This window comes from Capra hircus, chromosome 4 (genome assembly GCF_001704415.2).
Source record: "Capra hircus breed San Clemente chromosome 4, ASM170441v1, whole genome shotgun sequence".
NCBI lineage: Eukaryota > Metazoa > Chordata > Mammalia > Artiodactyla > Bovidae > Capra > Capra hircus.
In genome coordinates, this window is record NC_030811.1 from 105,013,789 (window position 1) to 105,029,729 (window position 15,941).

A 15,941-nucleotide genomic window follows, 5' to 3' on the forward strand; every position below is an offset into this window, starting at 1 on the left:
ATATCTCCTGTGCAAATGTTGGATTCAGGGCTAATGATATTATCTACTGATTAAAAAATACAACTTTAAACAGGTGAACAAAAACCAATTTACTTTTCAGACAATTCCTCTCGGTTTAATAATATTCTAGCTTCTTAAGAGTTTTTTATTTTCCAGGAACCGTGTCATGGAATAGAGACCAACATGTGTGAATCCAAAGAATTCACTGCTAGGAGGTGGAAAAGTATTCTGTAAATGCATGGATGCTGTGCCACATTATTTTGGCTGCTGAGAGACATTCCCTCTGCTTAACAACTATGCTACAAGTAATTAAGGTTATCAAATAAGTAACGTGATACTGTGGCTTTTACGTACATAGTCATATCATGATTTTAACATGCATGAATTTTAAAATCTATGATTAATTAAAATCAATTTATACACAATGCATGTGTATTAAGTTGCTTCAGTGCTATCTGACTCTTTGCAACCCTATGGACTGTAGCTCGTCAGGTTCCTTAGTCCTTGGGGATTCTCTAGGCAAGAATACTGGAGAGGGTTGCCAGGCCCTCCCCTCCAGGGGATCTTCCCAATCCAGGGACTGAACCTGCATCTCTTATGTCTCCTGCTCTGCAGACGGGTTCTTTACCACTAGCATCACCTGGTAAAGTGACAAGATTGTATCCCCAAAATTTGAGATTCAGTTCAGTTCAGTCGCTCAGTCGTGTCTAACTCTTTGCGACCCCATGAATCGCAGCACGCCAGGCCTCCCTGTCCATCACCAACTCCCGGAGTTCACTCAGATTCATGTCCACTGAGTCAGTGTTGCCATCCAGCCATCTCATCCTCGGTCGTCCCCTTCTCCTCCTGCCCCCCATCCCTCCCAGCATCAGAGTCTTTTCCAATGAGTCAACTCTTCGCATGAGGTGGCCAAAGTACTGGAGTTTCAGCTTTAGCATCATTCCTTCCAAAGAAATCCCAGGGCTGATCTCCTTCAGAATGGACTGGTTGGATCTCCTTGCAGTCCAAGGGACTCTCAAGAGTCTTCTCCAACACCACAGTTCAAAAGCATCAATTCTTCAGCACTCAGCCTTCTTCACAGTCCAACTCCCACATCCATACATGAACACGGGAAAAACCATAGCCTTGACTAGACGGACCTTAGTTGGCAAAGTAATGTCTCTGCTTTTGAATATGCTATCTAGGTTGGTCATAACTTTTCTTCCAAGGAGTAAGCGTCTTTTAATTTCATGGCTGCAGATTGCCCATATATAAATAACAAAATCATCATTTTATGATGGCTGTGAGGGAAATAAGTGAATTGGGTTCACTTAAACATTAAAAAACATTAAAATTTTTGTTTCAAATACTACATCAGGAAATCAAATACTATTTGTAGATATAAAATTTTGCATTTTTACATCTATATAATAAAAGAACAATAAAATAATCCAATGTTTATAAGAGCATTTTGTTCTCAAAAATCTAAATCCCAGATATTCTGCCCCTTAAAGCAATTCCTCTTAATAGGCATGCTTTCTAGATCAGTTTGCCTTTCAAGTAAGAAAAATATTTTCATCATGTTGGATGGAAAGCTGACCGACATTATGTAATTTTCTGCCATCTTAAGAGGAAGGAATCATGCCTACTGACAACACTATACCCTGCTCCAGAAGGTGTACAAGGCCTTCCTCAGGGCACGCATTCTCTTCCTGACTGAATTCTACACTGGATCCATCCTGTAAACTTGCCTCTGCTTCTTTGCTTCCTTATCTCCAGTGGTCCACACCTCCAAGATTTCACCCACTCCTATCGTGGACATACTCCACATGATTCTTCCTCCAAAAGAGCCACTTTCTAACCACAACCTCACAGCCTTCCAGCTCACAATCCCAACCTCATGATCATCCTTTGGCCACTCGTATTTACTTGTCAGTGTTCTGTCATCTTCCTCCCTCTCCAACTTAGATCCCAAGGACCAACAAATGAATCAACCTCTTGCCAGGACCCTTAATTCCCTCGCTCCACCGTCCTTTATTCTTTCTTCTGGTCAGACAACATTGCCCCACAGTCTTCCCATTTCTCAAGACAACTCTCTCCTCTTCTCCATTTCCACAACGTCCCTGCTCTTCTCAACAAGCAAGCCTACTATTTTGAGAAAATAGGAGCCATCGGGTGGAAAACACATCAGCTTCTGATCACTGAACATTAAATAACCTGCATAAACACCTGGGCTTCTGAGGTGGCACAGTGGCAAAGAACCCGCCTGCCAATGCAGCAGACAAAAGCGACGCGGGCTTGATCCTTGGGCTGGGAAGATCCCCTGGAGCAGGAAATGGCAAGCCACTTCAATATTGTCGTGTGGAAAATTCCACGGGCAAAGGAGCCTGGTGAGTTACTGGCCAAGGGGTCACAAAGAATAGGATGCAACTGAGCACGCACATCCCTTTCCCCTTCCCTTTGCCTACTATGGGGTAGGTGTGCACTCTCCTGTCTAAAGCCAAGCTTTCACCTATGTGTTGGTTCCCGTTCCTAGGAATTTTGCTCTTCACGCTCTTTATTCTGCATCTTCCAACTGCTTTGTATGCATTGCTTCTCATCAGGATTTAAACATGCCTAAATCAATTCCATGCTAAAAACAAAACACAAAAGCTCCCCATGACCCCAAATTCGCCTGCTGCTATCACTGTGTATCTTCTTATCCTCCTTCATATAGTCAAATTTCTTTGAAGAATTAATTTAAATGGATGATCTCCTTTTTCCAATCTACATTTATCCATTGGACATCACTATCTAGCTATCTCAAATTTATCCCCAATAAACTCTTTTCTTGCTCTCAAACGCATTCTTCCTGTGCTAGTCCTATCTAATTAACTGCTATTAGTATTATCCCAGTTGCCTTAGCATGCTTCCATTTTTCCTTCCCCTCCACCTTCTTCATCCAATTAATTAAATCTGTCCCACTCTCTCACCTACCCACGTTTCTCTAGCTCTTCTGCCACTAACTTCGGTAAGAATTCCATCATATCTTGCCTGATTATTATGGCTTCGGGGGTCCCTGCTATCAATCGTAATCCTCTCCAATCCATTCCACACACAGACTGACAGTTCTAACACACAAATCTCACCTTGCTACTGCTCTCTAAAATCTTTTCTCGGGTTCCCTTTGTTAGAGATGATAACAAATAATTCACATATTTATACATAATTTATCATCCCTTTATTAGGGATGTTAATTTCCCTAACCCCACGTCCTCAGCTGCCCCACTGCCTCCGCTCTCTTCGGGTCCTGTCCCGCGCTATCCCCTCTCCTCTGGGCTCACAGAATCTGCTGCTCCCTGTTTGAACCCTGTCTTTGCCTTTACCTCCCGCAAGAAACCACCACTAGTCCCTACAACCAGATTATGAATTCTTCTATCCACAATTGTCTGTTCTTCCTTGTATTATAACTAACTTTACCTGTCCATATTCTGAATTATATGGACAATATAGTTTGAACTGCATGGGTCCACTTACACACAGAGTTTTCAATAAATACCTGTATTTTCATTTTACAGCTCTCTAAATGTGGGGGAAAGTTAGTGTTTGATTAAAGATCACAATATGTGGAATCAAAAGAACTAGGCTTTCAGTCCTAATTCTATCTAAACTGTTCTGGCTTCCTGTCCTTGAGTGAGTTACTTAGCAATTTCTTTGTTTTTGAGAAAGAAATATAAGTATGCAAATTTCTGACTGGGGGAGAGGGATCAGCGACCCTAACCACTCCCCCCACCTCCTCGTTCAAGGGTCAACTATAGACTGTAATCTTCCCAAGAGCAGGAATCCTATCTCATTCAGTCTCCATGACGAAAGAGATTTAGCTATCTTGTTGATAGTTATGCCTTCAATTTTAGAATTCTTGGCATATAGTGAGCAAGTAATAAATATCTGCCAAATGAATAAACTTACCTTATATTACAGTTGAAAGAATTAAATCAAGTAACAATGAGAAAGCAACTAGCATGTTATCTAATTCATAATCGGCACTCACTATATATTATTTGTCACCAAAGTTAAAATTTAGCTGTGCACTCTATAAACTTGTGCATTAGGTTACTGTGGGCAAGATGGCTCCCACGTTGACTTACTATGTGCTGAATTATTAGAGGTACAATTAGGAAAAAAGAAAAGATTGAAACCTAAGGACTGCCATCTTTGACAGTCATTTCTCTACTTTTTATTTTGGGGTTGCAGAAACAAAAATACCTAAACCAATCCAAACCAAGCAAAAAGCCAAAAGTCCAGCAACGAGGTAATCTTTCCAACAGTAGTCTTAATCAGTTTGGGTAAAGACTACTCTTAACTCATGATACTCAGGTTTGTTTCTACTGCACCAAAAACATATAAAGATACTCCATTATTCCCCTGCGCTTTACACGTACTTGGCTGGCTTTTCCCTGAAATATATCAAAATACAGCAAAAAACAATAAACCTCACAATACTGAGAACGCATGTGGTCTGACCTACTATATAGCTATACTTTTCATCAAGGTAACACAGTATTACTGACCTTTTACTTATATTAGTAAAAATGGAAGTCTCTAATTAAACTCTTCACTTTATTGTTTATAATAAAAGTTACTTTTTTGGGTCGGACCTACTAAGAGAACACCAAAATGAAATAGATGAAATAGTCTACTCAATCTTCAATAATGTGAATCAAAGTAATTTAAAAATCCTTAAAAAAAAATAATACAACCATTTAGTTGAAATGCTCAAACTACTCATTAAAAAATAGCATTTTATTTTGTATTTTTTGGTATAGTATTCATGAAAGTCCTATAAAAACAACAAGTTGGATTTATTACTTCTACTCCTATTTTCTGACTAAATCGTAAGAACTACTTTTCTAGCAGCTTGACTCAAGACCAAATTTGACAGCTATCTAAAGCTAGATATCAAATGCTAGGCTGAGAAAACAACTATAATTCATAATTCAACTCCAATAAAGACAATAGGAAGAACTGTTTAAAGAAGTCAGGGAACAGACAGTAAGCCTGGCTTTCTTGTCGTATTTCCTTTTTTTTAACTGCTAAATAGTCTATTAATTTCAATCCTACATTAATTCATACATTTTTCAATCATCAAGGACTGAAATAGTAAGGCACTTCAGGTAAATCCATACTTCATGTCATAGTTTTACAGGCCTTGCCATCAGACAGCTAAGTGGGAGGGTTTAGGCAGCAAAATAAAAAGGAGTCTCGTTCAATTAGAAACTTTTAAATTTATTTTTTAAAAAAGCAAATACTGTGATAAAATCTGAACTAACCACCAGGAAGAGTCTATAAATCCTCTAAGGTAATATCTTTCAAAGTGAGTCTTCAAAAAAAAAATAATAGTGAATAAACTAATGAATAGATTTAGAAAAGTCAACTATCCCTTCAAAGAACCAAGACTCCCTCCAAAAAGAATTTTACATATATAAACAATTATGCATTTAACTCAATTCCCTAAAATATCCAGTCAGAAACAATGCAATAAAAAAAATATGGCCAGATATTACAGTATCCTAAACTAAATATGGGGAAAAAATAAAGAGAACAAAAATTAAAAACATATTGCAAAAAATAAAAAACAGAATTTTCTTACCCAAAGATGATTTTACAATTGATTTAATTCCTGCATAAACCAATGATCCTTTGTTGCCTGGAGATTTCTGGTCCATATCTTCCGTATACTGCTTCATAAGTATTTAAATGCATAGGAAATACTAGTGATGAAGCATAATAAAGTATTTCAAAACTAAGTTTATTTTCATTTGGAGCCAACTTATAAAAGGCGTCAGTTCTACTCTGTTAGAGATCTACTTTTCTTCCTCCTACTCCATCTGCAAGGCAGTATCTCAAGTTCAACAGTTGTAAACAATTTTACTTTGTGATTTTAGTATTATGTGATTTGTATTTGCACACAAAACATTCAGCATGATATTTACAGACTGACCTTTCAACAAACTTCAAGAACATTTCTATCTGATTCATCTCACAGAACTCACCACACAAAGGATATAGTGCAGAGTGTACCAGAGTGACTTGAGCTGAGGATCCTCATTTCCAGCTAAAATATGATTTCTCCACACCTGCTCTGTATCAAGCCCATACCTTGATAAAGCCCGAAGGCGCATCTTTGTTGCTATATCTTTTTCTAAAGAATTATCATTTTCTTCTTCTGCACATTCATACAAATGACGACCACAAGCCCACATCAAAGATGTAATTGGGCTCCAGGCAAGAGAGATCCTTTCAAACACAGTGAAGTCAGACATTGTCCGGTTAGGAGTTACAACTATCATTCGATTTTGACTCGTCGGATGCCAAGCAAAGGAAGCAATGTAATTGTCACAAGGTTGCACACTTCTTTCAATTATTGTGGGTTCAGTTTCATCACCAATGGGAGTGGGTGTGTGCTGCATATCATATAATCTAATAATATTACTATCCCTTGTTAAAGTGGCAAGCAGACCAGTTCTAGTTGGACACCAGGCTACTTTTGTTAAGGGCTTTGGTTGCTCAGTCAAAGTCAAAACTGGCTTCTCAAATTTCCTAAGATCCCATATTGCCACCTGACCTTCATAGAAGGAAGCAACACGATCATGGAAGTATGGGTCTACTGTCACACCCTGAACAGCTTTCGTATTCACAAACATCTTCTGACTTGTATTCCGAAGATCAAAAATGGCCAGGTTACGATGCATACCAGCAAGCAGAAGTTTCTGGTCTCGTGGAAGCCAACAAAGAGAGAGACAAGCATCATTCTGTCCTAATTCATATAGTGGTTTTGTTACTAATAATGATGTTTCAGTTTCACCTACAGAGAGTCTTACTTTCTCCATGGGAACTATATCAGGGGTATATTTGCTGCAGATATCCCAAATCAGCACTGAAAAGTCAGCTCTATGTTTATCTAGACCAGCAGCAAGCCAGTTACTATCCAGTGGATTCCATGCAAGGGTATTGCATTGCCGTGCATGTTTTGGAACAAATTCTTTTCCTATCAAATCTCTGAACTTTGAGTTATGATCTTGACCAAGACTTGTCAGTACGACTCGACCATTTGCTTGTCCAACTGCTAGGAGACATTCAGGATCATAACTGAGATACCAGGCAACACATTTCATGTATGGGGTTTCTGAATTTATTGATAGTAATGTAGCTGCAGAGTCTTCAGATAAACGTAGAGATCCAGCTTTGAGTTCTGAATTCACAGTAGATTCCACATGGTAAAGACTAAGTTCGGAGTCACATACAACAAATCTATCAACCTGGTGTGGTGCCCACAATATATCAGGTTTGGTACCGCTCATGTTTATTGATGATCTCAGAGAGTCCAGTTAGGTCCATTCAGTGAAAATCTGCTGAAAAATAAAAAGTTTTAAAATGTTAATGAAATATAATTCTAAGCGGGATTTAGAAAGTCAGGAAATTTTCTATTAGAAATTTCTATTGAATTCAAGACAGTATTTATTAATAAAAAGAGGAAAAGAAGGACTTCTTTCAGTTAAGTTGAGCTGGTAGGAATCTGAGAACTTCATTCTGGCTTTATTTCCCATGATCAATTATCTTAATTGCACTATTAACAGTACCTTCAATTTAGTACCTTCAATCAGGGTTGAAATAATTTCAGGTGGTGAGTAAATTAGTAAGTATCGTCCCTTTGAAGGGGATAAAACATTAAAGGGTTACCGTACCTAAGTAATTACGTATCTAGGTAATAAAGTTGCTATCCAAAGAACCTTCTGCAATGACAGAAATGTTCTGTCTCTGAACTGTCCATTATGGTAACTATTAGCCACATTGACTACTGAGCACTAGAAAATACGGCAGTGCAAATTAAAAATTTTATTTAAATTAATTTTAATATAAATAGCCACATGAGGCCACCATAACGGACAATGCAGATTTGAAGTAAAAGCCACGAGTCTCCTCAAATTTCAATGGTAAGAAGCAGGAATGTACTCAGTTTTAGTCCTAGCTCTGACATATACTATACAGCTAGTACAGTAAAGGCTCAAAAAGTCTTTTGTGTTTGGGGGTCCTTTTGTTTTCTCATCTATACAGCTTAAGGCTTGGTTTAAGACTGCTGCTGCTGCTAAGTTGCTTCAGTCGTGTCTGACTCCTAGCGACCCATGGGCTGCAGCCCCCCAGGCTCCTCCGTCCCTGGGATTCTCCAGGCAAGAGCACTGGAGTGGGTTGCCATTTCCTTCTCCAATGCATGAAAGTGAAAAGCGAAAGTGAAGTCTCTCAGTCGTGTCTAACTCTTAGTGACCCATGGACTGCAGCCTACCAGACTCCTCCGTCCCTGGGATTCTCCAGGCAAGAGCACTGGAGCGGGGTGCCATTGAGACTAGTGTTTTCCAAACTTCTGTTATTCATCTACCACCTGTGCCCTTTTTAATGTTTTTCCTTAAACTGACTCATTCTTAAAATCTGAAAATCAGTTTTGCTTTCATCATAAGGTCCATGAATCATGAGTATGACATGCCAAATATATTTTCCTAACATACACTGAATAAATATGTAACTATTAAAAATGCAATTGGGTTACCTGAAATCATCCTGCTTATGACCAGCAGGATACACTGCACACTGCAAAACTGAATGAGCAATAGAGGCTTTTTCAATTTTCAATTCTATAACCTTTGAATAGGTATTGAAACAGGACTTTTGAAAAGATTAACTATTCTGGTAGAAGTTTAAGCACACTTAAGCACTAGAAATAGTTATGCTAAAAATGGTTAGTTTAAAAATACAAGATGCTTACAAAAATGTAAACTTTTGTTTTTCACTGAGTCTGGCTAGAGGTAGTTCAGTTCAGTCACTCAGTCGTGTCCAACTCTTTGCGACCCCATGAATCACAGCACGCCAGGCCTCCCTGTCCCTCACCAACTCCCGGAGTTCACTCAAACTCACATCCATTGAGTCGGTGATGCCATCCAGCCATCTCATCCTCTGTTGTCCCCTTTTCCTCCTGCCCCCAATCCCTCCCAGCATCAGAGTCTTTTCCAATGAGTCAACTCTTAACATGAGGTGGCCAAAGTACTGGAGTTTCAACTTAAGCATCATTCCTTCCAAAGAGGTAAGAGGTAAGGCTAGAGATTAAGTACGGATTAAAAAATGAACAAAGATACTCATAATCTTCATGGCGACTGGTATCTGTATACCCATGCTGTCAGTTCTTAAGGCACGAAGTCAGGGTTCATTCATTTATGTCCTGTACCAGATGCAGAGCCTGGCACAGAATCCTAATAAAGATATTCTAAATAAATTCAGCTCAAACATACTTAACTTTTTGATCTTGCAAAAGTTTCAGTCAGCAATTACCAGTCTAGAATTTCAACAGACTCACAAAATTTAGATGACTGGGAAAAGCCTTTAAGAATTCTAACACTGCCTTATTTCCTTCCTTAATAGGTCTGAAGCCCAAGATCGGTCACTTCAATTATATTCTTACTAGCAGCCTCAACTTCATTTCCCCGCCCCTCCGGGTTTGCCTCCCCTGACGCTAACTCAACTGAATTATTCACTGTCTTCTTTCCTCCACCCAGGCTGCCGAGTGTCAGGGCTCTGCATACTGACTCCATAAAAAAATAACAGACAACATGTCTGGCCTGTGGTGGTGTCTCGGCAATTCTTTCATTCATCTTCCTACTCTGGCCTGTATGAAATTCATCATTATATCAAAGTGATCTTAATAAAACACAAACTTATCCAGGTTATCCAACTCCTGCTTAAAACCCTCTCATGGTTTCCAACTGCTTCTTCGTACAGACTTCCACCTCTTCAATATAACCTACAACACCCTAAATGCTTTGGCCTATCTACTGCTCCAGCCTCCATGTACCCCACTTGTCTCCCTGCTAACTGAGCTCTAGCTTCCTAGGATGTGACCCTCCACCCCCACTGCCACACCTGTCTCCCCTCCCTTCTCGGCCAAGTTAAAACCTGCTCAGCCTGAAATCAACCACCCTCTATCCCCTCCCGAATCTAAAGCAGGTTACTTAGATATACACCCTCATCGAATCATACTCCTCCCTTCTAAATCACCCTCTCCATCTCTCCCACTAGTGTTACTTCCCTGGTGGCTCAGACGGTAAAGCGTCTTGCTTATGATGCGGGAGACCTGGGTTTGATCCCTGGGTCGGGAAGATCTTCTAGAGAAGGAAATGGCAACCCACTCCAGTACTCCTGCCTGGAAAATCCCATGGATGGAGAAGCTTGGTGGACTACAGTCCATGGGGTCGCAAAGAGTTGGACACGACTGAGCAACTTCACTTTCTATCTCTCCTACTAGATTATAAACTCCCTGAGAGTACGGAAAGTATCTTCTGCTCTCCATATGAACCTCCAGTACCCAGCAGAGTATGAGGCACGTAGTAGAGACTTAGTAACTACTTGTTAAATAAATGCATTTGTTAAATGCTCCCTCTGACACTTCTCACACTGCTTTCTCCAAGTTGTACCAATCTCCCCACGCTTGCACCCCTGCCCTTTCTAGTAGGCATTGGCTCCAGCCAAAAACTAAGTGGTCACTGTCATAACTGGTTCACCTGTTGGGTAAGGGCCCACAGCAAGCAGCCCTGAGAAGATCGCTCTAATACCCTGGCTTTCACTTATTCTATAGATATTTACTGGGCCTCTCCTATGTTCTAGATACTGTTCTAAATGCTGGGAACACAGCAGTTAACAGGGACAGATTTTTTTTTTTTTTTTTAATTTTAAATTTATTTATTTATTTATTTATTTTTAAAATCTTTAATTCTTTAGCAACCAGATATCCATCTTGGCAGAGAAGGCAATGGCATCCCCACTCCAGTACTCCTGCCTGGAAAATCCCATGGACGGAGGAGCCTGGTAGGCTGCAGTCCATGGGGTCACTGAGGGTCGAACACAACTGAGCAACTTCACTTTCACTTTTCACTATCATCCATTGGAGAAGGAAATGGCAACCCACTCCAGTGTTCTTGCCTGGAGAATCCCAGGGATGGGGGAGCCTGGTGGGCTGCCGTCTATGGGGTCGCACAGAGTCGGACACGACTGAAGCGACTTAGCAGCAGCAGTATCCACCTTGGCTGCTATGGACTGAACTGTGTCCTCCCAAAATCTGTATGTTGAAGCCCCAACTCCACATGACTGTCTTGGAGACAAGAGTCTTTAAGGAGGTAATTAAGCTTAAGGCTAAACAAAGTGATAAAGTGAAGCCCCGATCTGACAGAACTGGTGTCCTTAAAAGAAGACAAAGAGATACCAAAGCTCTCTCCCCAATATGAGTACATGGGGAGAAGGCAGCTGTCTGGAAGTATAGGTTTCACCAAAATCAAACCATCCTGGCACCCAAATTTGAGACTTACAGCATCCAGAACTATAAGAAAACAAATTTACATAGTTTAAGTCAACCAGCCTATATGGCATTTTTTTTTAACCAGTTGTGGGCGGTAAAGAATCTGACGGCCAAGGCAGGAGACATAAGAGACACAGGTTTGATCTCTCGGTGGGGAAGATCCCCTGGAGGAAGGCATGGCAACCCACTCCAGTAGTCTTGCCTGGAGAATCCCCATGGACAGAGGAGTCCGGCAGGTTACTGTTCATAGGGTCGCAGCTGCTGCTGCTGCTAAGTCACTTCAGTCGTGTCCGACTCTGTGCGACCCCATAGATGGCAGCCCACCAGGCTCCCCCGTCCCTGGGATTCTCGAGGCAAGAACACTGGAGTGGGTTGCCATTTCCTTCTCCTATTCATGAGTGAAAAGTGAAAGTGAAGTCACCCAGTCATGTCCGACTCTCAGCGACCCCATGGACTGTAGCCCACCAGGCTCCTCCATCTATGGGATTTTCCAGGCAAGAGTACTGGAGTGGGGTGCCACTGCCTTCTCCATAGGGTCGCAGTCAGACACAACTGAAGGGACTTAGTGTGTACGCACACACACATACGCACAAGCTAACTAACACACTAGTATAATAAAGCCTGTATCCTTGTGCTGAAGTTATGTCCAATCTTACAGACCATTTAAAAATTTGAAAAGAAGAAAAGGCACCTTGTGTAACAGGAAGTAGCTAAGAAAAACACAAAGAAGGAACAGATACTGCCAAATAAGGCTTCATTCATACTCATGCCCTTGTAAAGAGAGGAAACCTCTCAACTGTAGGTATCCTAAGATCTGGCCCATCTTCCTATCTCGCTGAAAGACAAATACTAAAATAAGCACATTTTTCATATAGGCTTCCATCCCATAGCTGTACTCTTTACATAAATGATCTATGGTAAGAAAACGTGGTGCCACATGGCAAAATCCAACTTAAAAAAACAAAAAAACAGAATGTACTACTATAATTCAAAAAACTATTTAATTTACATGACTCACAATTAAGAATCATCTGTAATTCTTCTCGTATGATGTATATATTTATATTACCATCCACAAATCTGACTACAGTAATTCATACAGAATCAGAATTCATACAGAATTTGAGAGTTGAGTCTAGCAAACCCTGCTTAATTCACATAGGCGTAGAGAGGACCAGATGTTTTCACTCTTTCCCAGCACCTCCCTACTCCCATCCTAGATCACTGCACAGAGAAAGGATCAACTCACGTGCAGGGCCCCCCGACCCCCGCCCCGCTTATTCAGAACATATTAAGAATTTCAAGACCATGGCAGAAGAGCACCATACCAAGTGCCAGGCCTTCTAAAGATGGGCCCTGACAATGTCTGCATAGGTCACAGACCGTAAAACTGGCCCTGAATATACAGGTACATCTATACCCTCAAAAAACATAGTTGACCCTTGAACAACCAGGCAGTTAGGTCACTAACCCTGCAGCACAGTCCACATGTAGCTGGTCCTCTGTACATGTTGTTTCTCTGTATCTGTGGTTCCACAACCTCAAATTCAACCAACTGTCGACCCTGTAGCACTGTGGTATTTACCATTGAAAGAAACCCACGTATAAGTGGACCTATGCAGCTCAAACCCCTGCTGTCGAAGAGCCAACTGTTTTTCTTTCCAGTCCAACATACAATATAGACAGATTCTGGCTCCTGAACAAAGACCACCAGGAATATGGTGAAGAGCAGAATATCTCCAGCCCCTTACTAGCTTGACCCTAAGTACCTTAAAACGCCAAGACTATAAAATAGAGATAGAACATCTCCTATCTCCATCGCACAGAGTAGTGACAAATTAAACGAGTTCTTTGCATCGAAAATATGTCAGTATCACTACGATTCCCTTAAACAGCACTGGAAATTAAGGCTTTCAAATGCTGGAGACACCAAGACACTGGGGGCAGAGGGGTGGAGCTTGCCGTAATTACAGCTTACATTTAGATCCTCACCTTCAAGTATAACAAGGGCTCACTTCCCAGTAATGGTTTCTGAGCAAAGGAAAGCCATGTCGATGATTTTGTGTTCCTCACCAGATGCTCATCTGTAACAGCATGGTCCAACAGAAGCACAGTGTTAGCCATATAACTTAGACTTTTCCAACAGTCACATTGAAAAATAAAAAGAAATCAATCAAGTCGAATTTAACAATATATTTAACCCGACATATCAAAAATATTATCCTTTCACCATGAATGAGACATCTACTTTTCTTCTGGTACCAAGTCTCAGGAATCCAATGTGTATTTTACACTTTCAGCACATCTCAACCCTGTATGGCTAGTGGACAGTGAAGACCTATATAATATTAAGTGTACAGGGTATCCAACCACCCTTTACATCTTGTTGTTCCCTTTTCTACTTGTCTCAGCACGGCAAGTAATAACAGCAGCAGTTTCAAGAAATTTCTACTATCACCATTTTCAAGGAGATGTTCTGCATAACCCCCAATTTCCATTAAAATATAGCTATAAAAAAGACTGCAAAGGCAGTCACTTTCTAAGTGATTTAGGAAGGCTCGTGGCACCTGTGAGAAGCTTTATCCTCTCACGGAATTTTCACGACTCCGTACAGGCAGCGAACAGCGCCACCCGGGTGACAGGCCCTTAAAGTATTCATCAGTACAAGGAGAGCAGGGCTGGTAGCAGAGCCGGGGGAGGCAGGAATCTGCGGGCGGCTCCCACGCTCCAGACACTGGCTGCGTCTCTCGTCCACGGCGAGGACGCGGTTCCGCACAAACCCGGCGCCGCGGAGGCTGCAGCGCCGGACCCAGCTCCGGGAGGAGGAAGCCGCGCGCCGCGGGCCGCTCGCAGCTCCGAGGCCGGGCCCGCCGCGGTTATCCTGCAGCGCGGAACGCGACTCCCCGCGTCTCGGCTCGGAGGAGGCCCCTCCGAGTCCGCACTCGCCCGGGCTTTTCAACTGGGCTTTCCCGAGCGACTCGAGACCGTCCCAGCGACCCCGAGCCCTGGACTCGAGCCTCCCGGAGCCGAGAGCGGAGCCCGGGCCGCACTCACCGACCTGGGAGGCAGCGCGCCCGTCGTACTGCCGCTTCCGGCCTAGTCACCGCCCCTCCCGCCGGGGGAGTCCACACACCGGCAAGATGGCGGCCGCGGCGGCGCGGCCAGTAACCTGGCTACCCGGCCGGAGTCCACTTCCCGACCACCCAGCCTCGCGGACGCGCGGACGCGCCTCGGCCTCGGAAGGGGAGTTCCCAACTGCGAGCCCCGCCCCCGGCGATCCCGGCAGTCGCCCCGCCCCGGGGCGTGGTCACTGCGCTGGAGCTCCCGGTAACCTGCAGGCCCCGCCTGCTGTCTGAGCGCTGCGGTCCGCCTCCGCAGGCCCCAGCCCCTGAACGCGCGGGCTGGATCCCGGGCACTTGGATCCAGGCCGCTTCACTGAGTTGTTTCAGGTTTCAAGCGCTTTAGACATTTTAGCTTATTTGCTGCTGCTGCTGCTGCTAAGTCGCTTCAGTCGTGTCCGATTCTGTGCGACCCCATAGATGGCAGCCCACCAGGCTCCCCCGTCCCTGGGATTCTCCAGGCAAGAACACTGGAGTGGGTTGCCATTTCCTTCTCCAGTGCATGAAAGTGAAAAGTGAAAGTGAAGTCACTCAGTCGTGTCTGACTCTTCGCGACCTCATGGACTGTAGCCTACTAGGCTCCTCCGTCCAAGGGATTTTCCAGGCAAGAGCACTGGAGTGGGTTGCCGTTTCCATCTCCTTAGCTTATTTAATCAGTCTAAATTTCCATTAAAAATTTATTTGCGGGCCATCGATGTAGCAGAAAATCCAGGGTACTTGGTTCACAATTTATTCAGTCATTTACTCCACAAAGACGTCCCGAGTGCCTACTGTGTACTTGCTCTAATGCTGGGGACAGTGGACGGAGCAATAAAGACGTGTGTTTGTGTGTGTCAGAAATGTTTCCTGGAGGACTGCTGGGCTGAGACAAGAAGGACGAGGAGATGTTAGGAAAGGGAACAGGGCAGAGGGGTTGGAAGAGAAGAGCCTTCTAGAGCAGAGGAAGAGAAAGTGCAGGGTCACGAGGGCACATATCAGTGGGGAAACAGTGGGAAGTGGGGACAGATTAAAATGATGTATTAGCGTTGGGAAACCAGCTAAGTGAGTCCGGCTGGACTTTTCCCTAAAGGCATTGGTACAGTCATGGAACGTTTTTAATGAGGAGAGTGGTGTAGTCAACTTTTACAGGAGAGAAGGGGAAGGAATAAGGTAAGTATCCAAGTAAGAGATGATGGTTACCCATACTACCAGCGGTAGGGAGGGTGCTGATGGAGAGAAGTGTATGGCCTGGGGAACATATAGAGGTTGGGATGATTATGGGAGTGAGGGAGAAAGACGGTTCTAGGTTTCTGGCTCCCATAGTTGAATGAATGATGCTGCCACAGGTGTTACAAAGCTGACACGGAGACTTTCTTCAGATGTCCCGCCATCTTTGCTTGTCTGTTCCTAGTTAAAAGGATGTGATTTGGGGCTTGTGGTGATTGATATAAACAGCATACTGAGCTTAGTCCTAATAATCTTCAAGGCAG

General features: G+C 42.8%; 1 protein-coding gene across 6 annotated transcripts in view; it reads right to left on the reverse strand.

The window, feature by feature from the left end:
- The window catches only part of MIOS (meiosis regulator for oocyte development), a 36,289-nt gene extending 21,761 nt beyond the window's left edge, over positions 1-14,528 (reverse strand). Inside the window, exons 1-4 of one of the 6 annotated variants that reach the window (XM_018047379.1) lie at positions 14,412-14,528; positions 13,346-13,437; positions 6,026-7,367; positions 5,609-5,707 (exon numbers count right to left, since the gene is read on the reverse strand). In XM_018047379.1, the coding sequence (XP_017902868.1) occupies positions 5,609-5,707; positions 6,026-7,319 (1,393 nt within the window). In that variant the 5' untranslated portion in view covers positions 7,320-7,367; positions 13,346-13,437; positions 14,412-14,528. Of the gene's footprint in view, positions 1-5,608; positions 5,708-6,025; positions 7,371-13,345; positions 13,438-13,920; positions 14,270-14,407 lie in introns of those variants that run through there. The other 5 variants (XM_018047376.1, XM_018047378.1, XM_018047380.1 and 2 more) reach the window with 5 other exon arrangements.